General features: G+C 34.1%; 4 protein-coding genes across 5 annotated transcripts; 2 read left to right on the top strand and 2 right to left on the bottom strand.

The window, feature by feature from the left end:
* Positions 1 to 1,053: 1,053 nt before the first annotated feature.
* Positions 1,054 to 3,467, top strand: LOC11438383 (type I inositol polyphosphate 5-phosphatase 5). 2 transcript variants are annotated; one of them, XM_024772381.2, is made up of 7 exons: positions 1,054 to 1,236; positions 1,342 to 1,435; positions 1,587 to 2,133; positions 2,280 to 2,473; positions 2,599 to 2,707; positions 2,801 to 2,949; positions 3,088 to 3,467. In XM_024772381.2, exons 1-7 carry the CDS (start codon positions 1,218 to 1,220, stop codon positions 3,305 to 3,307), a joined length of 1,332 nt encoding a protein of 443 aa, XP_024628149.1. In that variant the 5' UTR covers positions 1,054 to 1,217; the 3' UTR covers positions 3,308 to 3,467. The 2 variants fall into 2 exon arrangements, with proteins under 2 accessions (XP_024628149.1, XP_024628148.1); XM_024772380.2 differs by having other exon boundaries at positions 1,056 to 1,236; positions 1,331 to 1,435.
* A 54-nt stretch (positions 3,468 to 3,521) lies between these two features.
* Positions 3,522 to 5,363, bottom strand: LOC11426056 (putative ETHYLENE INSENSITIVE 3-like 4 protein). Its single transcript, XM_003630017.4, has one exon. The coding sequence runs from the start codon at positions 5,285 to 5,287 to the stop codon at positions 3,950 to 3,952; it is 1,338 nt and encodes a 445-aa protein (XP_003630065.2). The 5' UTR covers positions 5,288 to 5,363; the 3' UTR covers positions 3,522 to 3,949.
* A 7,026-nt stretch (positions 5,364 to 12,389) lies between these two features.
* LOC11428903 (protein ALTERED PHOSPHATE STARVATION RESPONSE 1) lies at positions 12,390 to 16,676 on the top strand. Its single transcript, XM_003630002.4, has 5 exons — positions 12,390 to 13,640; positions 13,774 to 13,851; positions 14,918 to 15,123; positions 15,416 to 15,639; positions 15,775 to 16,676. The coding sequence occupies exons 1-5, from the start codon at positions 12,716 to 12,718 to the stop codon at positions 16,439 to 16,441; spliced, it is 2,100 nt and encodes a 699-aa protein (XP_003630050.1). The 5' UTR covers positions 12,390 to 12,715; the 3' UTR covers positions 16,442 to 16,676.
* Positions 16,677 to 17,012: 336 nt separating this feature from the next.
* On the bottom strand, positions 17,013 to 21,883 carry LOC25501936 (acyl-coenzyme A oxidase 2, peroxisomal). Its single transcript, XM_013591381.3, has 7 exons — positions 21,231 to 21,883; positions 21,027 to 21,142; positions 19,181 to 20,061; positions 18,477 to 18,656; positions 18,218 to 18,384; positions 18,010 to 18,133; positions 17,013 to 17,432 (listed from the first exon to the last, which is right to left on the bottom strand). The coding sequence occupies exons 1-7, from the start codon at positions 21,671 to 21,673 to the stop codon at positions 17,274 to 17,276; spliced, it is 2,070 nt and encodes a 689-aa protein (XP_013446835.1). The 5' UTR covers positions 21,674 to 21,883; the 3' UTR covers positions 17,013 to 17,273.
* Positions 21,884 to 25,423: the final 3,540 nt, after the last annotated feature.

Genomic DNA, 25,423 nt, shown 5'->3' with positions numbered 1-25,423 from the left:
GTACTACACATTGTTTTCTCTCTCGTTATTGTGAGAAATGGGATGAACCAAGATCAGAAATATCATAATGCATGTATGCATGATTGAAATAATATGAATGAATGAATGTCGTCGTCTTCGTCTTCTTCACGTTCCAAATCAAATGCTGCTAATTCTGAAATGACCAAAGCTAATAACAACATTTCCCTCATCCCAATCCACCACTCCTACAACACTACAAACACCTCGCCTGACAATAGTGTCAAGAATGAGAAAAAGAAAAAGGTTCTTTTGCTATATACACTTTCTTTCTTTCTTTGTAATTTTCCTCATGCATTGCATTGTTATTGAGCCTTTTTTTTTTTTTTTTTTTTTTTTTTTTTTGTGTTAAGTCTATCTTGCCGAAGATTTTTGGATCAAAGCGAAATGGGAGAGGCTCAGACGAAGATGCACTCAAATCAAATACAGAAGGAGATTCAATTTCAATTAGTTTTGGTATTTATTACACTAGTTACTTCTTAATTCCCATATAATAATCTATTCATTTCCATGTTGTCACAGTTGGTTGCCCTTTTATTTAATTTAATTTTTCTTTAAATGTTTTGTATTGAAAGATTTGGAGAGGAAGATTGAAACCAGAAGAAAAGCATTTCTTGAAGCTGCCCCCATCATGAGAAAAAGTTTCTCAGGTATATGACTTTTTTTATGCAATGTGTTTATATAATTTTTTTTGTGGTCATAAACATAATGTTTATATAATTTTTTTATTATGATATGATAACAATGATATATAATGTTAATATTAGCATATTTAGTCAAAAACAATGTTAGCATATCTGATTTTTTTCTTTAAATGTTAATATTATGATATTAGCATATCCGATTTTGCGCCTTTTGTCAAACAAGACGAAAATTTTCTCATGTAATCCTGTATTATTTTGGTAGCTTACCTAACAACAGTGATATTTTGGTCATTAATAGAAATTTTTCCTTTTTAGGGGTGGATCAAAACGGAGAAAATCAAATTTTCTTGTTTGATATTGACCTTAAACTACCCTTGTCTTTATCATAGTGGCTGTATTGTATAGTATACTCTTTCAATTATAGATTTGGTTAGGATATGAAGACAAAGTAAACCATGATTTTAATTTATTATTATCAACTCACAGAAAGGGAGACTAGCCCTGGGATTGAAGGCTTAAATTTGTGCAATTTTGAAAGGCCTATGGCTCCAGAAAATGAAATTCAGAGTTTCAGGTATGTGATTTCATTTTCAGTTACACGTAGTATTTGTTTGCATATATACATACAATAGTCAGACTCAGTTACCATGTTATTCATTCTTATTCAGGGTCTTTGTAGGAACGTGGAATGTGGGAGGAAAATCTCCAAGCTATGACCTCAACCTTCAAGATTTCTTGCTGGTAGAGGGTTCTGCAGATATATATGTCTTAGGGTACGAATCGACTCACAAGTTTACAAGAGCACAGTTGTGCTTGAAAATTCATGTTCTGTGTATATGCAAATGCAATTGTTTCTATGAATTTGTTTTCATTCAAATCATTATTATAACTTGATGTTACCTGAAATACTTAATGTATGTTCAGATTTCAGGAAATTGTTCCACTGAGTGCTGGAAATGTTCTAGTAATTGAAGACAATGAACCTGCTGCAAAGTGGCTAGCATTGATAAGTCAAGCACTAAACACACCAAAAAGTGATCTCAGCGATTCATCTGATTCAGGAGCTGGATCCAAAACAAAGGAATCAAAGTCACCAGCAAGTCTACATTTCTTTCAGAAGCCATCTCTTAAAGCTGTCCGTAGAAGTTTCAGGGCAGAAGGTAGCAGCCTCCTTAAGGCTTGCAATTGCCCTGTGGAATCTCCATCTAGAGAGCGACGTAGGGTTAGAAAATTTAGTGATCCTATGAATAAGTTAGATTCTGAGATTCACGGTGAAAGTAGCATGGAAGAATTGCTTTCAATTGCAGAAATACCAGCTTCTCCTGGTCAATCTAAATACTCTCTCGTATCAAGTAAACAAATGGTTGGAATTTTTCTCACCATATGGACTAAGAAAGAGTTAGTACCTCATATTGGCCATCTTAGAGTAGACTCTGTTGGGAGAGGAATCATGGGTTGCTTAGGTAACAAGGTAAGAAAATAATTCTTATGTATTATATCATTCAACATATTACATAGCTAACATATCATGAAACCGGCACTACTAAAAAAGTTGAGTTACTAACGAAAACTAGAGACAGGAAAAATAAAATTAATCTCATGACTAATTTATTGCAGGGGTGTATATCAATGAGTATGACGTTACATCAAACGAGCTTTTGTTTCGTATGTAGTCACTTGGCTTCTGGTGAGAAAGAAGGCGATGAGGTGAGGAGGAATTCTGATGTAGCTGAGATTCTTAAAGGCATACAATTCCCTAGGATTTGTAAGAATCCATACCGTCGAGCACCAGAAAAGATAGTGGATCATGAGTAAGTTATCACACACATATGTATCTTTGACTGACTTATCAAAATACATGTACTTTTTTACTTATATTTAAGATCGGAGAGACTAAATGCCTTTTGAATTCTAATAACTTCCAGCTTTTTTGCAGTCGAATAATATGGCTAGGAGATTTGAATTATAGAGTGGCTCTGAGTTATGAAGAAACAAGGGTTCTGTTGGAGGATAATGACTGGGACACTTTGTTAGAGAAAGATCAAGTGTGTCCCTCCACTCATATATACATACATAATAAAACAATTCATTGTGCATGAGTATATTTATTGATAAACTTGCTTTTCATTTTTATTCAGTTGAACATAGAAAGAGATGCAGGACGAGTTTTCAGTGGCTTCAAAGAGGGAAAAATAGTGTTCGCGCCAACTTACAAGTACTCACATAATTCAGACTCTTATGCTGGTGAAACTGTTAAATCAAAGAAGAAACGCCGAACACCCGCATGGTATTTCAAGTCCTTGTTCTTACTATTCAACAATTTTTGCTTCAACCCAATATCACATGCACAAAGAAGCAAAAACTTAAGATATATTAATCAAAAACCGTAATCATTGATAATATTCTGTCATTGAATATTTTTCAGGTGTGATAGGATACTATGGCGTGGTAGACGCATTGAACAATTATCATACATCCGCGGAGAATCAAGATTTTCTGACCACAGACCTGTTTGTGCTGTCTTTTCTGTGGGTGTCGAAGTAAGAAGCAGAAACAATAGGTTCAGAAAAGGATATTCCTACACAAGTCCGAGAGTTGAATATGAAGATTTCATACCTCAAAGGCATAGTTTCTACGATTATTAATTCAAACCTCAAAAATCAAACTTGTATATTTTTCCCTTAGTGTCTATATAGAAGAAATGATTTGTCACCTCGCCTTTATTTCCTTTCTATTTTTATCCCACACTCAAATTAACAATATAGTAATGGGTAAGCAATGAGGGTAATATTCTTTGTCATGACAGTCAGAGATCGATGTAAATAGAGTTGAATCATTCATTGTGACACAAACATGAAATCAAGAGAAAAAGAAACTTGATATTAATTTGTATAAGCGGAAGGTAGCAGCGTGTGTTACGTATAAGGAGACAGACCCTACTTATTTATATCATTATTTTCTATCTATTTAAATAGTGGAAAGTAAGAAAATCGACATGCAGCCTTGAGCTTGGATCATTTGCGGCAGTCCAACCGTATCTTACTGGACTAGATGACCGCAGAGGATCCGAGATAATACGAACATGCTAAACCTCAAGCGAGTTACATACATATCAGGAGACGGTCCCCTACTTATTTAGACCTTTATTTTCTATCTAATTAAATGGTGGAAAGAAAACAAATTGGTATGCACTTCAGAGCTCAGATTATCTGTAGCCGTCCAGCCAAATCTTAGTGGACTGGATGGCCGTAAAGATCCGAGTTCATCAGTGAGGTAAGCAAAAGAACTTAATCGTATGGCAAGTCCCAAACTGAGGTTGCTTCATCACTTAATGTGGTCTCTTGCGCTGGATTTTGATTCAAGTCCATGTTATCTCTTTCCAAGTCCACTCCCATGTGCAATTCAAGATCTTGCATGCTGTTTAGCCAAAAGTTACCATAATCTTCTAATGTCATATCCACAATCTCTCCCGACTCATTAACATCATCCCCTGCTATATCCATATTCAACCAATCATCTGACAGAAAATCATGGAAGGGAACATGTCCTTGTTCTGTTCTGTAAGAACAGTGTGATTCATGGTTCACCCTTGAACTTTTGTCTGAAAATCCCATGCACAAATCACTTTGTGGACACTCAGCATATTGACATGAGTATAGTACCTTATCAAAATCAAAATCAGCATCTAAATCAAACTCACCCTTTCTCTTCTCAGTGCTACCACATTTTTCCAAGCGATTCAAATCATGTTTAGTACTACTAGAGCTTTCACCTTCTTCTGATATCTTGAGGCACTTTTCAGTAAGATGAAGCAAAGCTTGTTCTTGGTTCATTACTTTGGACCAAGTTGCACTATCTTTAGCTGTCATCTTATGTTGCAAAGTCTTTGATTGAGTCACTAACCTTCTCACTTTATCAACATCAGGAGACAAGTGTTTGATGATTGCAGCCAACACAGAAACTTTCCAAGCCTTTTTCAAATCATGAGGTTTTTTATAAGGTGGTGGGCCATGTTGTTCTGACAAACCACCTTGTTGACCCCACCACTGTTCTGTTCCATTAGGCCACCATGGAGGAGCCAAACCTATTTCAAGAGGGAATCTTCTTTGTGGTGGTACACAGTGTTGCATTAGAGCTGAAAGAAGAGAACCTAAAGTAGTATCTTGCAAGTCATAAAGTAAATGCATATATGATGAAATGGGATCTAATAATTCTAACTCTTGTTGATTTTCTAAGAGTGATGATGGTAAGTATTTGGAAACTGCAGCTGGTGCATTTTGACTGAATTTAACTTGTTCTTTCCACCATTCACGCAAGCTTTCTGAAGAACCTGTTACTGGTTTTCCTTTCTCTGGAACAATACCATAGACAAAACCTTGAGCTTTGCATATTGTCATAATCTTCATCATGTATTTGAGAATTGAATCTTGTGCTCTTGACATCTTTTTCCTTCTTGATGCCTCATCTTTTGCTTGTTGGTTTTGTTGATCATCTTTTTTACCTTTTCCCTTGAGCTTCTGTAGTAGGATTCGGTCCTTCCACATGCGCTTCTTCAGCTCGTCATAATCGATTTCTTCTTCTTTTTGTTGATCAAAGGACTCGATTTCTTCGGTTATCTCTACCATGATAAATTTCTGTGAATTCTTCTTTCTTTGCTTCTGCAAAAGTAAAATAATATAGATACAATGCAATGAGATGTTAATTATTGAAATATGTAAATGTACCTATATATATATATATATATATATATATATATATAGGTGTATGAAGGTACTGGAATGGCGGTGGTTAAAGGGTATGATCAATATGTTCCTATAAATCAGGAACGAAATTAAGCTTATGAAATTCATGCAATTAATGAAGTATACGTGAGGAGGATCAATGAGGACAAGGTATGCATTACCAAAGCTGGTAAGTGTTGCAATATGTACGGTGGAATGCATGAGGAAATGCTACCACGTGTCTCTCTCTGTATATATGGATTGGATATATATTGAATGTAATGTAATATATGTAATATGCAATATATGTGTATATATGAGTGAAGTGATGACGATGACGATGATGATGATGATGATGATGAGGCATGCACAAAATGAATCATAAGCTAGTCGAGTGCACCATAAAATCTGTTGCAAAGAATCCCAAGTCCAGTCATGCATGAGCTTGGAGGGGAAATTTACATGCATACATTTGCATGAGCTAGGTGGAGTGTCCAATTCAATTGGAGTTGTTTTCTTTGACCAAATATATTAATCCTACCTTTGGAGACATGTATGCATATGTTTGCAAATGATGTAATCACCAACGTGTGGTTATGACTTGTGAAATTGTGACGGTATATAACATTGACAACCGCATTCGACACCGTATAAAGACATATCACGTATAATTGTAGATGTGATTTGAAAAGAGAGAAAAATTTATCAAAAATCAAATGATAGATATACCGTATAACATACTATATACATATCTCTCACATTTGGAGAATATGGAGGTATTTAGATCAGTTCTTGGTTGCAGTCCAATAGAGCCATTAAATCTAAGAAAATGTTTCTGAAAATTTGGAGTGTTCATGTATCTTTGTTGTTAAATCCATTGTAGAGAAAACAGGATTATACAAGTGAGTTTGAATTACCGAATCTTCATCTAAAACAGTACGATATTATATGTATGAGTTCTCTCACTTATATGTTGTTAAACATGAAATATAGGACTAATGTTGTTTGTGTGTTTGCAAAATCTTGACAACATAATACGCAACTATTTTGACCAATTTCAGAAGGGTGAGATGAATCATATGTTGACATACTCATCCTCTCACGAAATGGGTGACGATCCACATATAGTGTTCGACGAGCCATGTAGTTTTTAATAATAGTACATAAAATTCATATTATGCACGATAAAACTATAGTGGATACAATACCTTACACTGTTTGTTTTAATTTAAAGGACCAAGATAAATAAATCAACTACCAAAAAAGAAAAAGAAAAACAATTCAAATGAAATTGGTCATATATATAATCTCTTTTTATTTATTTTTTTAATTGTCAAAATGTTCCCTAAAAAAAAAATTGTCAAAGTGTATTGAGGGAACCGCTAATCTTTATTATATATATTTGCGCTATTTTTTTTTTTAAAGTACATGTGGCAAGCTTATATTCTCCATCTCATTTAATATTTTCTTATCATCCAATCAAAATGGATTATGACACATTTATTTTATATCATCCAATCAAAATTGATTATTTGTAGTTGGAATTATGTGAAGCATTGATGATGATAAATTGTTGTTGTTTATGTTGTTAAATTCTTTTACATGAATTATTGCTTATTATTATTGAATGTGAAATCTCACCACTTCTGATTGAATGTTGCATCTACGTGGGTAACCTGCAGATAACCAGGAGTAACCGCTGATGTGAGTTCATTCCCCGTGTCGTCATAGGAGTCATGTTTTGATACGTAATGGGATGGGGATGCTATGTGTTTTTGTTTTCCTTTGTTACATATATTCTATAACTTGATGTTGGACCACTTTTAGGTGGATTTCGTTTATGTTGTTGATGTTGAGGCCTTAGTGCCAAATATTGTTTAAACATTTAATATTTTCCGCTTGGACATTATTTGGAATTACTGGAAGAAGTTGCTTTAAATTAAGAGTGGATTTTAACTCTATTTACATTTAATAATATTTTGAAGAACGAAATGTGACATCCTGTTGTGATGAACTCTGATTTATTTTATATTATTTAAATGTTGGGAAAAACGGGGTGTTGCAAGACCCATTTATTTTTATGGGTTTTCTATTTTTAGAAACCATATCCACCCAATTACCCAACCCAACCCATTTCTTTTGGTTTTTTGGATGGGTTTAAACGGATTTTTTTGGGTTGATCCAACCCATGAACACCCCTACTCCCATAGTAACACTTTAGAATTTATTTTTTCTATTAAAAAAACATTTTCGTAGCATGGGTATGATGTCCCTTAAAAAATAGCATAGCTAACATATGTAAAATAATTAAATAAATATAATTAAATTATGATGACTCCTTTGAAAGGACGCAACCATCCATGAAATGGTGTAAATATTTCTAATTTTATGAAAGCTACTAACCAATGTGAAAAAGGGTTCTTCCATAAATTTTCTCTATCATATCATCATCAAGAGTGGCCCATGAACATGAAATAGATAGGTTGAGATTCAAAAGATTGTTGGTTCTACTTTCTATCATCATATGAAGTTGATTTATCTATCATCTAGTTTTAAATCTCATTTGTGCAAGAAAGGAGATATAATGCCAATGATCAAGCTTGATAATCATGTTTCCGATGATACTATTTGTTCTTTAGGTCTAAAAAATGCTGTAAATATTATAGTTATTATGAAAACTTGCACCTGAGGTGTAAGTTTACACTAAGGTGTAAATTAGTAAATATATATATTTAAGGGTTGGTTCAATTTTCTATCATAAGGTGTAAATTAGTAAATATATATATTTAAGTGTCTTGCTAACATTTCCAAGATAATTTGTAAGGGTCGTGTTAAGAATTCAAAAATAGAAATAATTTATAAATTTATGTAGAAAAAATTACTTTTTAAAAAAGAAATTTAATTGAAGCTAACAAAACTTGATTTTTTTTATCTAAAGTGATCAAACGATTTTCTACTTATTACATTTAAAAAATGAGGATAATTATGGCTCTAATCACGAGTTCTTTTTATGCTTGGATCATATTTCTTTATCTTTATCTTTATATTTTTTTGTAGTCAATCGGGGTAAGTAATTTTTTACATCATTTCCGATTTCTAATTTATCTTCTACACAATATTTCATTACCTTTCACTAATATTTATTTTGTTGTTATTTGATGTTGTAGGATCAGTTTCCTGTAAGACTAAGTCTGAATGTCCAAGATATATATGCCTTCCTCCTTTAACTCGGGAATGCATTAATCACGTATGTGACTGTATCTTTATCAGTAAGTGGCACTAATGCCCATTTCCCATCCGTCTTTGAGAAGATTTGAAATTTGCTCACTGATGTTACAAGACTACGTTCTTACCACTAAGTCAAACATCTTATAACATATGTGATGAGTGTATCTTTGTGAAACAATTAAGTTGGAGAATAATTTCTTATAATTTTATGGGTTAAATATGATTTAGTCCCTCTAAATATATCAACTTTCTTTTTTTAATCCTTTTAAAAAATTTCTTCGAACTTTGATCCCCTCTAAATTTTCGACTACAAGTTTTAGTTTGTACTTGTTTATAAAAAAATACATGCTTCATATTTCATTGATTTTTTTATATATATAACATATCATTATTTAGATTAGGGTTTGTCTAACATATGCAATATACATGCTAAAGTAACTAAAAATAGTAACTTTTCATTCACAAACACCAATTATTTATTAAAAAAATGTATATTTAAGATAAAATACACAAATTCCAAGACAAAGTTACCATTTAAATTACTTAACATGTGCAAATTTGCACATAATAAAAAATCGTTTAGATTAAGACCTTAACGTATCATTAACTTAATAACTTAACAATTGAATCTTTGATTTGAAATTGTATTGATAAGTTAATAAAATAACAGTTTATTTGAGAGCTACTCCCTCCGTATTTTATTATGAGTCATTTTGGATAAAATGTTTGTGTTTTATTATAAGTCGTTTACAATATCGATACATTATAGGTCTTATTAACGAGTGTCCTGGGGTACTCTTTAAGCATTCTAAATTAAGTAATTTTTCTTTATAAATGTCAAAAATTTTAATTTTTAATGCACTTTATTACACAAACTTTCATATAAAGTTATCATTTAAAGTCCTTAATCAGTATCCCAACCAAGGACACTCATTAACATTTTCCATATAAATTATTAGGGTGCGTTTGATTTGCTAAAAAATGAAGGACAGGACAGAACAACTCTAGTTGTCCAGTGTTTGATTTGTAAAACTATTTGATTTTTTCCTTATCATACCATTTACCATTTATTAGTCTCTTCTTTCTATTCTTTTAATATATTTTTCTCATATCATTAATAAGAGATAATTTTGTAAAATCACTCATAATTTCTCATTCTAATATAAAATTAACTACATTTTTTTAATATATGTGCAAAATGTAAAAATGACTTATAAAATTTGATTATACACAGTTCCAACCAAAATTGGATTTTAATTCAAACGCTTGAGTTTGAGAAAAGTGTGGAGAAAAGTATGTGAAAAAGAAGTCCAAATTCCTCTGAAATTCTGAGAGAGATAACAGCTCCATAAATTTTTGTTTGTTTTTGATTAAAAAAAAATTCTAGCACTCATTAAATCAAACTACCAAAAAAATAAAATTCTAGTTTAGTGTTTTTTATGTAATTTTTTTTTGGTCAATAATTTTGATTTTTTTTAATTGGTAAAAAAAATATTGTTGAACCCTTGTTTTTTAGTCTGTAGAAATTTACGGTGGTGGGGGTTGTGGTATAGAGCATTGGTTGCTAGGTATGGTGTGGAGGATGGGAGGTTGGAGGATGGGGGCCGAAGTTGTTCTTCGTGATGGAGGGAGATAGTTAGAATTCGGGGTGGTGTTGGTGGGAGCGACGAGGGGTGGTTTGATGGGTGTGTGACGCGGCGGGTGGGGGACGGAGTTGATACCTTATTTTGGCATGATCGGTGGTGTGGTGATGTCCCTTTCCGAGTGCGCTTTAGGCGCTTATTTGACTTAGCTGAGACAAATCAGTTTCAGTTAAGTCTATGTTTTTACAAGGTTTGGAGGAAGAGGGGGAGGTGTGGAGGTGGCGTAAACCTGTGGGTGTGTGGGAGGAGGAGCTTTCAGCGGAGTGTAGATTGTTACGACATGATGTTTCTTTGCATCTTTATTCCTTCGATGTGTGGCAGTGGCTTCCAGATCTATCAGGTGGTTGCTCTCGCTCGGGGTGCTTATGATATGTGGACATCTCAGGAGAGTGCTCAGGTTCGACGTGATTTGGATCTGATATGGCATAAATAGGTACCGTTAAAGGTCTATGTTTTTGATTGGCGTCTGCTTCGCGACCGTCTTCCTACAAAATCAAATTTGGTGAATCGAGGTACTTTACTCCTTGAGGCGCGGCAGTGTGTGTTTGGTTGTGGCCAGGTGGAGGACGCTCGACATTTGTTTTTATCTCGCTCCTTCACTGCATCTTTTTGGCCTTTATTGCGGTTGTGGATTGGTTTCGATGAGGCTGACCATCAAAATATTTCAAATCACTTTATTCAGTTTATTTTTTCAATAGGTGGTCTCAAATCGCGACAGTCCTTCCTCCACCTTATTTGACTTTTTGCGGTTTGGATTTTATGGAATGAACGTAATAACATGTTATTCAATAACAAAGAGGGCAATATCTTTCAGTTGCTAGACAAAGTTAAATATTTTTCATTGTGGTGGCTTAAGGCTAAAGAAGCCACCTTTGTATTTGGTGATCATTTGTGGTAGACGAGCCCTTTGTCGTGTTTAGGCATTGAATAATTTATTTTTGCTTGTCAAAAAAAATTATATAAGAATTTACTTTTATAGTTGATTTTTAAGGTGAAATGAGATGATGTGCTTTTTTTTTTATGAAAAAATAGTTAAGTTAAAGATTAAACGGTTAAGATAAGTACCTTCTTCAGATGAAATATAAGTAAATATTATACACTCGATTTTAAATTATACCAAGTTGCTTTGTAATGAAAAATTGTCTCAAATTATAATTTGTATTACAATATTAACCAAATACTAATGTTTCTCTTTCAACCATACTCATAATTATTTTTATTTTATCTTCTCCTAATTCATTTATTTTATCTCTTTCATACTATCAATGAAAAATAATTTTATAAAATAACTTATAGCTTACCTCATGCAAATTTGATTATATTTTATCTTTTTCATGATTTTTTTACTTAATTATATGTTAGTTTATGAACTTGTGTGTCAAATGTACAAGTTAGCGTTTCTCTTTCTACAATTATTTATTTTCTATTTAATAATCTTATATAAAAGAAAATTTAAGTGAATTTGATCCCACCAAGGTAAGATCATGCCTTAATTAAGACTATTATCACAAAACATACTTTTCATTTAATTTAACTTTTTGTATTTTTAAATAATCAATTGATTTACTACTCACTCATTCTTTTTTTAATAAAATTAAAAGGGTCATGTTAACTTGTACCTTTAGAGGACTGTGTTAAATATTAATTTTATTCTATTAATGGTAAAAAATTAATACTCCCTCCGTCCCAAATTGTATGACGTTTTGGTCATTTCACATGTATTAAGAAATGTAATTAATATTGTGTGGGGAAGAGAAATTATGAGTTGTTTTACAAAATTATCCTTAATAAATGATATGGGAAAGATAAATGAAATAATTGAAAGAAAATAGAGTAATTAATAGTTAAGGATATAATAGGAAAAATAACATTAATATTTCATTGGTATTGTAAAGCGACATATAATTTAGGACAAATTTTTTTTCCAAAACGACATACAATTTAGGACGGAGGGAGTATTAAACAATTTGAGTAATATCAATAACAAAATGTATTTATTCATTATAAAAAAAAAAAAAAAAAAAAAAAAGTATTTATTCAATAGTGAGGGGAATGAAAAATGTAAAAAACCAAGAAGTCAGACACATAAAACGAGGTTCAAGTAAGCAATAACTGTTACAATTGTTTATGTTTTATTACTCTTTAGCCGTTCACGTTTTTTTTTGTTTCTTTCTCTACTTTTTCTCTGCTAAAAACACTCATACCCTCTCTGCAACTGCAAACCCAACAAGTCTATGTCTATGCCCAAAAACAATAACCACACTGATACAGTTTCAGGTTCCTCTTAACACCTTAGATTTGATTACTCTTACCTACCATTTTCTTCCTTTGTACTTTCCTAGGGTCCTGTCTCTTTCATCTCAACCTTTTTCTCACTAACCGCTTTCACTTTCAAACATGCACCTTGGTTACTCTTTTTTCTTTTCTTTTTCTCTGTCTGGTGAATGAGTGTAGTTTGAAAATGGGTGCTTCAAGTTCAAAAGCTGATAAGAATGAAGCATTGTGTTTATGTAAGGAAAGAAAGAGTTTCATTGAGGTGGCTATTGATTCTAGATATGATTTAGCTGCTTCACATGTTTCTTATATTCAATCTCTTAGAAATGTTGGTATAGGTTTAAGAAGATATGCTGAAGCTGAAGTACTTGTAGAATCTTCTTTGTCTATTTCTGATAAAACCCCATCTCAAACTAGTTACCCTTCTCCTTCATCACCTTTAAATAATGTTGCTGAGAATGAGGTTTCAGATTCACCTTTGCATAATGAAAGTCCTTTTTCAACACCTGTTTCTACTGTTAGTTACATGAGATCAAGTGGTAATGGTTGTGTTACTGTTACACTTGATGCTTTTGGTAACAAGCATGTTGATGATGAATCCAATTTGTTTTCTCCTCCACCTCCACCTCCACCTCCACCTGATTTAGGTGCATCTTGGGATTTCTTTGACCCTGGAGAGGATAGTGAGAGTTTTAGGTTTGTAGTGCATGGTAGTGAGTTCAAAGATTGCAGGGATCAATGGTTACAAACTGGTTCAGATGATCCTTCAGTTGTTTCAAGTGGAGTTGAAGGTTGCAAACAATTGGATGATGGAAAAGTGAGACAGTTGGAGGCACCAGGTGGTACTGTTGGCGGTGACATAAATCTTGATGTGGTTGAAAAGGGTGATGTTGGAAAATCAAGTTCAAAGAAGGAGGAGAAGAACATGGTTGAGAAAAATGTGTGTACAGAAAGAGAGGATCCTTCAGAGTTCATCACTCACAGAGCTAAAGATTTTCTTTCGAGCATAAAGGATATAGAGCATCGGTTCATTCGAGCTTCGGAATCTGGTAGAGATGTTTCAAGGCTGTTAGAGGCAAACAAAATCAAGGTTGGATTTTCTGATGCTAAAGGTAATTGCTTGTTATGAAATTTAGATACTGAATTTCAGATGAATTTTGTGTATAAAATGCAATTGGTTAATCAATTAGTCTCTTATTGTTTTCTGCTAAATCTAATTACTAATCTTCTTCAGACTTCTGATAGGGAAGTCGTCTAAATTGGCTTTGATCACGGCCATCCAGCCCGTTTGTTGCCGCAGAAAGACTTCACCCGTTTTTCAGGGTAAGTTTTAACCTATCTCTGTATACAGACACTGATAGTTAAATCTTTAGCAGCTGAATGATGGGTTTAGCCTTAAACATTACATATATGATTTTTTGGGTTTGCCATTTCTGGAAAAATAAGACAAACCTCATTAAAAAGACACAAGAACAAAATTGAAGCTGTTGCTGCTGATATATATAACAAATGTCAAATTCTTTCCCACTTAGCTGAACGTTTAGTTTGGTCAAAAAAACATGAATATTTTCCATTTGGATAGTAATTAGTGTATGCAACAACATGAAGTTATTTGGATGTCTATTAGTTTTTGGGATTTGAGTTGGATTCAGAAGAAAAAGGCTCCATTTTTGTACAAAATTGGCAAATGTACATATGTGCGGTGAGGCAGTGTTGAACGTACGTTCAGTTTAACGCTACAATTTGTAGCTTCGGTAAAAGCACGACAAAAAGACATTGGGACACGATAAATCAAAGGCAAACACAGATCTAAACATAGCACACATCAAACATATAGCGGCAAATGCTTATCAAACATATATAGCAGCTTTTAGCCCAGTCAATGCCTAGCAATAGAACAGGCACAGGCCACAGGGCTAATACAGAAAAAATGGTTAGCTATAGAGTAAAGTTAAGTATGTTGACATGAGGTTTTACCTTGCAACAAGTTTTGAAACACAGAGGTTTACATTACAATATGTTCTTCTCAAATTATATTTTGCTAAGTTTTTATTCTAAGCTTTTAACTATTTCATTTATCTTGATAGAAACTAGAAATGGAAAGAAAATTGAGAAAGAAACTGAGAGAATGAGAGAAAATTCATGTTGAATATTCTGATTGAGTTTGTTAGAATGAACTAGTTAGTTGCAAGCTGAGAACAGATGGGCATTCTTACCCAATCTGAGCTGAACCAGAACTGTGCTGACTCAGCACAATTGGTTGCAATTAGTTCCAGTCTAGAGCCTTGTTTGGCCAGCTAATCTATTAGCTACACTTACTCTATTATGTCTGCTATAGCTTTGACTTGAAATATTAATACGACTAATTTTGACACCCTTTTATGTATAGAACCTGTACAAAAAATTATTAGTTGGAAAAGGACGGCATCTTTTCGATCATCCTCGTCCAGGATCCCTTTGGCTTCGAAATCAAGGGAAGATATTGATGATAGTGGAAGTAACTTTGTTGAAGAGTTCTGCATGATTGCTGGAAGCCATTCGTCCACCCTTGACAGATTGTATGCATGGGAGCGAAAACTCTATGATGAAGTAAAGGTATTACAAATATCATAAAAAAGGGGTTCAGTTGAAAGCATTTCTAACCGGATAAAGCTGACATTGTATGATATCTGAATCTGAATCTGAATAATCCAATTTACATGAATATGTAGTTATAACTTATAATATGCATTATCCCCTTCCCTCTGAATGTTTTTATTCCTTTCAAGGACACAGGATAATTATCTGATTATCAGTGTGTATATTTGCTTGTAAATGTATTGCATTTCCAATTTTCATGTTTTCAATAGTCAGTCATTCTGTGACACCTATTGGGCTATATATGCAGGCTAGTGAATCCATCAGGAAGGTCTATGATCGAAAATGTCACCAGCTTAGACATCAATTTGCAAAAGACCAAGGCACTCAAGTGATCGACAAGACCAGGGCAGTTGTGAAGGATCTGCACTCGCGAATAAGAGTGGCTATTTATTCTGTTGATTCAATATCTAAAAGAATTGAAAAAATGAGGGACGAAGAGTTGTATCCGCAACTTCTGGAATTAACAGAGGGGTATGCAAAGAGTTCTTGATATTATATTTATATCACCTCGAAGCTTTACTATCTATATGCTATCTTTAAACAACTATATTCCTTGTCCATCGAGTGTTAAATCTATAACTACTATTTGATTTATGGCTGGTGCAGATTGGTCAGGATGTGGAAGGCTATGCTTGAGTGTCATCATGCGCAATACATCACCATTTCCTTGGCATATCATTCTAGAAACACAACAGGAACCTTGCCAGGAGATGCACGCAGAGAAATAATGACTCGGCTGCTAGAAGAAATCGAGTTATTTGGTCTGAGTTTTGCAAACTGGATTAACAGCCACACCTCATATGTGGAAGCTCTCAATGGTTGGCTGCAACACTGTATACTTTTACCAAGGGAACGTACCAGGAGCAGAAGACCGTTCTCCCCTCGTCGAGCTCTGGCTCCACCTATTTTTGTTCTATGCCGTGATTGGTGTGCTGGGATCCAGGCCTTACCCTCTGAAGAACTTAGTAATGCAATCAGAAACTTTTTGTCAGATCTTCACAATCTGATGGAGCAGCAAAATGATGAACTTCTTAAGAAACAGAATTCAGCTAATGCAAGCACACCACCAGAAAGCGAGATCAAAACTAATGAAGACAGCGGAGGCGAGTCTGCGAATCTGTGTTGTGTACATGCAAGTTTAACCAAGGTTCTTGATCGACTGACCAAATTATCCGAAGCATCGTTGAAGATGTATGAAGATATCAGGCAAAAAAGTGAAGTGGCTCGAACTGCATATTACAATTGCAGAACTATCAGAGCTGAAAAATGTTAATTCTCAACTACAGGCTTTGTGCTGCTGTATGTTTTGGAGATTTTAAACGTATATGAAAAACACCCTAAAAAAAAACTATGAACATATATGGTACTTGACTACTTGTACTTGTTTGAAAAAAGAAATTTGTAAGATGGAGATCGGTATGGAGTATCTGTAAATGATGGTCAGTTCATGTTAAAAAGACTTGGAAAGATTTTTTTTCATACTTTGTGGTAGAACTATAGTTACTTCATTGATGTTTGTTCTGGGGGACAGTGAAACACTTGCTTTGACATAGCGAAGATTAATTGATTAAATCTTAATTACTTTATGCATCAAGGCAAGAATCATAATAGAAGAAATGAATAAACTTTGACTGTAGTTTTCATAATTGGATGAGTTATTGCAGATGAAAACTATGAATATCTTCATTAGATTATGGCAGCAAGAATTTATAGGTATTTTAGAAGTTCAGGAAATATAAGGGTCTTTACTCATTCACAACTTTAACAAAGGCGTAGTATATGATTGAGTAGCACTCCAATAATCCAGCACTGATAGCACTTCCATTTTCAAAAAGGGACGAGTATTAAAAAAATGAAAATATATTCCTAAAAAAAAGACTTGGTGTATATCTTGAAACTATTAGTGTTTTACATATTCCACCAAATATCTGACTGAAACACATCATATTTCAATCCATAGTAATAGACGCAGATTATGAGCTTTGTGTGTGGGGTTTCTTTGGTCAGATGCAACCACTATTATACTACAATTTCAACAATGAGCTAAAATGAATTTTCATATTAATTCCTGCAAATACTTATTCATCTTCTTTGGGTCCCTTATTTTATTGGAATCCCACAAATTGTGTGTACTGAGAGTAAGCTCCTGATTGCTTGGCAATAGGTGCCCTTGTTACATGATCCGGAAGATCAAATGCATCAACAAGCTCCTTTGCAATATTCCTCACTTGGAAACTTAGATATTCTGACAGTTTGTGGATTGCCTGTGAAATGGAAAAACATCATTATTCAACAGTAAATTAGATTATAATGTTAAAAAGAGCAAGGTCTACATCCTAAATCTCAGATTCAACTGGTGTTGTTTTCAAAAGGTTAAAAAGTGATTTCCAAAACAAAGTTTTTCACTAGCCAAATGATGCTCATAATCAATAAACGTTTAGTTCAGAGAAAAAAAAAACAGCTTATGAATGTGGAATTTTTATAAATCTTAACCCATGTTTTCCTTCTTTTTGGGTAAGAAAGCAAGTTGAAAAAAGTGTATTCTTTATTTTTTTTTCTTCATGTTTTTGCTTTTATAAAAGTGTCGTTCATACATTAGTATCTATCTCTTTATGAAAACCATTATAGTTGTTCCTCACATACCCACTACCTACCCTGGTTTTTACTAGTTATCCCTGCTTTTTAGAGTGGTCCCTCATAGAAGTTATTAGCTCTTTTACACTTAAAGGTTTTTATGAGCCATCAGGAAAACTAAGAAACTGTTAATTGATTTATGTATTCATTGATTTTCTTTTCCGAAAAGATTATAATAATTTAATTTCAAAGAAATTTTTTATGTACCTTGGCTTTGTTGGGAGCCACATAATCAACATTGCGGTAGGTTCCAATGTCATTCCATATTCGATCAAGAGCATAAAGATCGCAGACAAGCTTCAGAGCAGCTTGAGCACTTGCATCAGGACAGCTGGTGCAGAAATATGGTGTTAAAATTGGGAAAATTGTGCATATAAAAATCAATTATATGTTAGAGAAAGGAACTAGGAAGCACCTCTGCACAGCTTCAATGAATTTAGCAAGAATGACTGACTCGATATGTGATTCTGCAAGTGTCAATAGATGATTTAAGCATCTATTCCATGCACCAAAGTCCCCAAGAGGTTTCGAGTGCTTTCGAAGTCGTACAGCAACACTATGAAGTAACCTAGACGTTCGGTACTGCAAAATTTAAAATCAAAATAAGTTGTTGCTTTATTTGTTTCAGCACATATTATATCAATCTTAAGACAAAGAATCAAGATAAAACTCACTCTGAAAGCATCCAATTGAAATTTAGGATCCCTTAGATGGTCTTCGCCTTCCCACCTAGCAGTAACTGGATTTGGCTGTGACAGATAAGTATTCATGGAATCTCTCAAGTAGTTCCATGTCACTGCTAAAGTCCCTCCTTGGAACTTTCTCTGGTATTGTTTCAAAAGATCGGCTGCAACCTTCATTTGTAAAGGAAAAATTCAAACCTATTACTTACCTGCTCGAAATAACAAGAATACAAGAACCAAACACACACACTGCACACCCAAAAGTTGTAAAATTACAGCTGCCATAAACAAAGGAAAGGTACACTTTCCTATGATCCTACATGGTTAAATGCAAATGAGTCTGTGCATCAGTAATTAAATCATTTCATGAAATCTTTTGAAAATTTTGGATTCATCTGGAGAGTAACAAAGGCAAGATACAAAGGGGCAAACAATTGCAGCTATCCTTTATTTATCTATTATTTACTCAAGTTTCCCTGATGATTTGTTCATTATTCTCCACAGTCTACACTAAGGTGTAGATTATAGAACAAGGCAAATATATGATTTTTTTGTTTAGCAAGTAAAGCGGCAGCAGCGACCACAGTCATAAATTAATAGTTGATTATATAATCACCATCATATCATGGATAACTACAGTCTGGTTATTAAAGTCTCTTTGAGAATTGATATAATTTAGAATTAGCGCTGATAACCTGTTGAAGAAGAACCGTGTTGTCTCCTTCAAATGTCTGGAAAATGTCATGATCATTCCTCAAGGAACCAAACCGATTTACAGCAGCATAACCATGGCCTCCACAGGCTTCCCTACAGATGCTGAGTGACTTTGCGGTATATGATGTTACATAAGCCTTCAGACCTGCCGAGAGAGCATGGACATCTGCAACTAATTCTTCATCATGAGACTTCTTCATTTGAGCGTATTTCTCCACTAAGTTTGTAGTGGCAAAATGAAATGCATAAGTTGAAGCCAGCATTGGCATAAGCTTATGTTGATGAGACTGGTAGTCAAGAATCGTTACTTCGGGTTGGTCTCGAGGTCCAAATTGCTGACGAAGTAGAGAATATCTGATGGCAATAGTGGCCGACACCTTGAGGACGCTTACAGAAGAATATGCAAGGCCTACCCTACCACCAACAAGTTCCCCGAGAGTTGCACCGAACCGCTTATTAACCGAAGGAAGCGTACTTGTGTACTTCCCATCACGGGAAACATCTCCAAAACGGTTTAGAAGGTTGTCTCGAGGAATTCTCACCGAGCGGAATCTCAGAGCTCCATTATCAACACCATTGAGGCCAACTTTATGGCCACAATCATGTATCTCAATTCCAGGAAGTGTTTGATGAGTCTTCATATCCCTTATTGGAACAATGAAAGCATGAACACCCATATCAGAAACTCCTTTTGCATCATAATTAGGTAACTTCAACCTAGCAAAAACTGTGGCAAACTTGCCATGCACGGCGGCATTGCCAATCCACCATTTGATAGCACCATCATTTGGAGTATCGATAATAAATTCATCGGTGATCGGATCAAAGGTGGCAAGAGTTTGAAGGCCCTGCACATTTGAACCTTTATATGCACAAAAAAAAAAAAAAAAAAAGAGTAAGCAGCAGTTTAGAAATGTATAAGGGGGTAAGTAACCCAATTGAGATAAAAACAAATACTCCCTCCGTCCCTTAATACTTGACCCATTTGGAATTTTTTTAATTTTGACCGTATTTTTCAACTAATATACAAAGATAAATAACATCATATAAGATGTTGTTAGATTCGTCTCGATGAGTATTTTCAAAATATCAAATTTTCATAATTTTTCCTAATATATTATTCAAGATATTTAAGCTCAAAGTTATGCATTGACATGCGTAATAAGGTCAACTGTGTCAAGTATTAAGGGACGGAGGGAGTAAAAAATTCCTCAATCCCAGAGCTCAAAAATTTTCAACAGCAACACTAGGAGCACCTCAGAACCCGGTATGAATTTTATCTAACAATCAGATGGACCATGCTATGCCGCGTCACTTTAAAGAAATCTACCAAATTTCACAATGATGTTGCAATTACCCACTTTTCACTTTACAAAATTGTTTTTCAATCCTAAGAATTGCCGAGAACGTATTGCTCCTATCAGAACTCATTCTAAACTCTAACATCAGGTGGAACACTCAAACAATGAACCTAATATAAGAAGTAAGAACGCAACCCTATAGGAGTTGCTCAACCAACATAATAAGACAAAGCACCCATCAGTTAATAGCTTAGACTCTATTTAGATAAACAATTTATTAAGCGCCTATAGCATAAGCGCTTATTCTATAAGTGCTTATGTATAAACTATTTATTTAACAAAAAATAAAATAAATTCAAATTGTTTTTGTGTAAGCTATAAACTGTTTTGATTAGCTATCTTGGAGAGCTTATTGAAATAAGCTGAAAACATATAAGTTCTACCAGATAGTTTCACGAGTATTTACGTGCTAGTAGATAGTCTCAAATAAACCAATTCAATGAGGCTGATAGGCAAGGAAAATTACCATGGTGAAGCTCAGTCATAGCAAAACAACCCGGGTAGTCCAAATTGTCAATACCATCATAGTACTTATCCTTGTGTTTCTGTGTTCCCAAATTAATAACAGAACCACCCCAGAGACTGCATAAAATAAACCATTCATCAAAAAAAAAAAAAAAAAAAAAAAAAAAACAAAGAAACAATTTTGACATGACCCGCATGAAAGTACCTATATTGAACACCCATTTTGATTCCAAGCGACATGTCAACACTACCAACAGCTTCCAAAATAGCAAAATACTTAGCAGGATCATTAACAACATAATGAAGAGGTTTAACTCCAGCTTCTCTAACAAGACCCAAAAGCTGATTCATACACAATTCTCGGTGATTATCTTTGGAAATTTCAATAGGGGTTTGAAGATGTGGATTAGCGTTGAAGTAATCGAAAATTTTCTCTTGAATCTCTCTGTGTTTTCCTCTCATGTAACCTGAGAGGGAATTTGTGTCCACGATTAATTTCTTCCCACGACTGCAATTTTCCATCTCTATGTTATTCCATGAGAGATGAGGAATTGGGTTTAGGTGTAGGGAGAGTCTTTCGATTCTTCTTTCTGCATCGGAATTTGATTCGTTGTTGTTGGATTTGGATTTTGAATTTAGGGTTTGCATTTTGTGCGAGTTTGGGGTTGATTGGATTTGAAGTGAGATTAGAGGAGAATGGAATGGAGGAAGGAAGCGTTCAATGTTGAATCATATAGTATATTGATGTAATTGGAAAATAGGTAATGGCAGTTATTTGGAATTATGGATTAAGTTTTGGTTGTGATGATACGGCATTGAATATTTGAATGTATATCCCCATCGATGATGTGGTGATGGCGTGGCTTTGAAGGAATATAAGGAGAAAAAATCATTATTTAATATGATGGTAACGAATAGAAGGATTACGGGCGCGCCTTTCAATGTGTTTCTTTCCCTTTTTTATTACAACTACCTCTTCACCCCACCCAAACTTAACTTTTCTCTAAGGGGAATACTCAATTGAAAATTGCTTCTCTCATGTAGAAATATTTCCTATTGACACAAATAAATGACATTTTTATTCCAGCGGCAGTTAACTGTCGTTAGGCAATGCGTCGGCAGTTAATAACCGCTGAAAGTCAGCGGCAGTTAATTGTCGTTGTATTTGTGATATATTAACTCAGTAACCATAATCCAGACACTCACTCACTCTATCATCACCTTCACCGTCTTTCTCTCAAATTTTCAGTCACTCTCTAAAAAAGACTCTATCAAATCATCCAAAATTTCTTCAACTAAATCACAAGCAAGTTATCACTTATGTTATTGTCATACATTTTAGTTAGTATATGTGTTTATATGTTTATAATTTTAGTTGTTGTTTAATTATTAAATTTTGAATTTTTGTTTTTAATATAGTTATATTGTAGATCTGTAATGCTATTAACATATATTATGAATACATGTTATAATGAAGTTATATTGCTTGAATTTATATTTTTTTCGAATTTTATAAATTTTTTAGGGTTTGAATATTTGTTTATAATATAGTTATGTTATTGATCTGAAATGCTATTAACATATATTATGAATGCATGTTATAATGAAGTTATATTGCTTAAAGTTATATTTTTTTTTCGAATTTTATAAAAATTTTAGGGTTTGTTTAGAATTTTTAGGGTTTATGTCAAATTTTCACTACAAGTGTTTGAATGAGTTTTTCATTGATTATTTTTAATTTCTAATTGTGTAGATTTGAAACAATGGCCGGGTGGATCGACGTTCATGCACAATTCAACGGCGGAGAACCTCGGAGGTTGAAAGTTCGATGCCTTGGTGTAACGTTAAGAGGTCTCAAGGATGAACTGACTGAAATCAACCAAGGAGTCAACCCCAAAGACACAAGGAGGGTGGAACACGTTCGGTATAAACGTTCAACGCTCTACGAGGGGAGAGTATCATTCACCTGGGTGGAATTAACGAACGACGAAAACGTGACGAGCATGTTTTGGGAGCACAACATGTTCTAGTGGATCGATATGCGGGTAACGTTGCTGAGATCAACTGAAGATATCATCAATAGCTTGATTCCGCCGGAAGATCGTCATTAGTTAGGGTAAGGTGCATTCCAACTACAACAATTGTCTTACCTCTGAAATTGGGTAATTCAAACTTGATAAACGGCCATGACTCAAGCATTTCGCCCAGCGTTCATGTTTTTCCTTTGAAAAGATTAAATTCTTATTATGCTGGTTTAGATGAAGGTATTAAGTGTCAAGGAATGAACCTCATTTCGTTGGCACTTGAATATCATCATTTAAAGTAAGCCTAACAAAATTTATTCTTTTCAAAGGAAAAACATGAATGCGAGACGAAATGTTTGAGTCCTGTTGTTTGGTAAGTTTGAATTTACTACATTCAAAGGTAAGACAATTGTTGTAGTTGGAATGCACATTCCAACTACAACAATTGTCTTACTCTGGATGGGGCAATTCAAACTTGTTAATCGGCAGGACTCCAACATTCGATAAGCCTCTTGAATACTGGTATTGAAGTGTCAAGGAATGCACCTCATTCTTTTGACACTTGAATACCATCATTCAAGATGATGATCGGATGTTGGAGTCTTGTTGTTTAGCAAGTTTGAATTTGCCTCCTTCAAGGGTAAGATAATTGTTGCAGTTGGAAGGTACATTCTCGAATGTAATGTAATACAATGTAATGTGACAACATATATGGTTGAATATGCATAATATATTTTGTTTTGAATGGAACAATAATTATCTTATTTATTCACTTTTCAAATTTATTTATTCATTACTCAATTTTAATTAGTTGAATTCACGTTAGATTTAATTAGTTTTTATTCGAATACGCAATTATTCGAAACGCAACTTTAATCAAAATTATTCCAAATGCGATTTTAATTGAAATTATTCAAAAAGCGAATTTATTCAAAGTACCAATATGTCAAGCAAAATGTACCATAAAAAAAATAATCCAAATCAATTAGATATTACAACCCATTACATTTAATCATCTTCCTCATCACACAAGTCAATTGGGTTGTCCTCGACAGTCCCCGGGCCACCTGCTTTTGGCTGAGGACCAAAATAGCATGTCCTCCCGCTCCTCCTTAACCTCGAATGATTATACACCAGCACCTTCGAATCATTCTTTTTGATGGATCCATCACATGTGATTATGTGCCATGTCATCGATGATTTTTATTTCTTCTTGTCGTTTCCCTGATTTTGAGACATATCTACATAAACAACTCGACGATCAAAACCTACATCATGTCGTAACAATTCTACAACAATTCATCATAACCTAAAATAATCCTAAAAATTATACCGTAACTAATCGTAACAATTCTATCACAAATTCAACAACAAAATTTCATAACAAACATAAACTAATCGCAGCGATTATACAACAATTCATCTAATCCTAAACATTCTACCATAATTTCATAACAATTCTAACCTAAACCTAACAATTCAAACAACCTAAACTATCATAACATCATAAAATCAATAAACCTATATAATCGCAATTTAACCAAAAAAACTAACAAATAAATCACAAAATAGCAATGCAATAGGATTCAAAAAACTTACTTGATTTTGTGCTTGAAATTGGCTTGGAATGGCTGATGTTTGCTGAAAAACGCACATGAGAAATCCAAAAACATAACAATTGAGTTTTGGAAACTCCTATGCTGTTATGTTCATATAACAGAAAGCAACGACAGTTAACAACCGCTGGAAGTCAGCGGCAGTTAACTGTCGGCGCATAGCCTAACGGTTGTTAACTGCCGCTGGGGGCTTTTTGGTAAATTACTTGTGTCAATAGGAAATATTCTATGTCAAAAAGGCAATTTTCTACTCAATTTGTTCACTCAATTTTTTTTTGATCCAATCCAATTTCTGAGAATCAAAAGTAAAATATGTATATATAAAATGACAGGAGTGCAACGAACAAATAAAAAAACACCAAAAGCATCCCTACCTCCACAACTAGAGTCTAAATAGATAGCTATGAATTCCTCAATGAACATGGAGAAAACAATAAGTAAAGGTGATCGAGGAACGAAAGACAAAAGGGTTAAATGCAATGAGGCTTAACATTGGCGCCCTCTTGGAACTGGCACATGAGAGATCGACCTCCCACTCAAAGGAGTATGAGTTAACAAGGTTTTCCAAAAGAACCATTTCAATGAGGAGAACATCATCATACCATCAAGAATTCGACAGAAGTAAAACCCCTAACGAAGATTAGATCATTATGAGAGTTTTAAGTAGCTAACACCTAGGACCCAACTCCCAAATGACTAAAGAAAAGCGAAAAAAGACACAACGAGACACAAATTGCCAACCCAATCATCCCATTATC

Source organism: Medicago truncatula, chromosome 8 (genome assembly GCF_003473485.1).
Source record: "Medicago truncatula cultivar Jemalong A17 chromosome 8, MtrunA17r5.0-ANR, whole genome shotgun sequence".
NCBI classification, from domain to species: domain Eukaryota; kingdom Viridiplantae; phylum Streptophyta; class Magnoliopsida; order Fabales; family Fabaceae; genus Medicago; species Medicago truncatula.
The sequence above is the reverse complement of the archived record's forward strand: the minus strand, read 5'-3'. Positions and strand labels throughout refer to the sequence as shown.

Coding starts and splice junctions, on each gene's coding strand:
- LOC11438383 (XM_024772380.2), top strand. CDS start 1,118: ATGATTTTAATTTATTATTATCAACTCACAGAAAGGGAGACTAGCCCT. Junction 1,237..1,330: donor AATGAAATTCAGAGTTTCAG/GTATGTGATTTC, acceptor ATTCTTATTCAG/GGTCTTTGTAGGAACGTGGA. Junction 2,134..2,279: donor TGGGTTGCTTAGGTAACAAG/GTAAGAAAATAA, acceptor AATTTATTGCAG/GGGTGTATATCAATGAGTAT.
- LOC11426056 (XM_003630017.4), bottom strand. CDS start 5,287: ATGGTAGAGATAACCGAAGAAATCGAGTCCTTTGATCAACAAAAAGAA.
- LOC11428903 (XM_003630002.4), top strand. CDS start 12,716: ATGGGTGCTTCAAGTTCAAAAGCTGATAAGAATGAAGCATTGTGTTTA. Junction 13,852..14,917: donor GACTTCACCCGTTTTTCAGG/GTAAGTTTTAAC, acceptor TTTTATGTATAG/AACCTGTACAAAAAATTATT. Junction 15,124..15,415: donor AACTCTATGATGAAGTAAAG/GTATTACAAATA, acceptor CTATATATGCAG/GCTAGTGAATCCATCAGGAA.
- LOC25501936 (XM_013591381.3), bottom strand. CDS start 21,673: ATGCAAACCCTAAATTCAAAATCCAAATCCAACAACAACGAATCAAAT. Junction 18,385..18,476: donor TTCAATTGGATGCTTTCAGA/GTGAGTTTTATC, acceptor TAAATTTTGCAG/TACCGAACGTCTAGGTTACT. Junction 18,134..18,217: donor TTCATTGAAGCTGTGCAGAG/GTGCTTCCTAGT, acceptor TTTCTGCACCAG/CTGTCCTGATGCAAGTGCTC.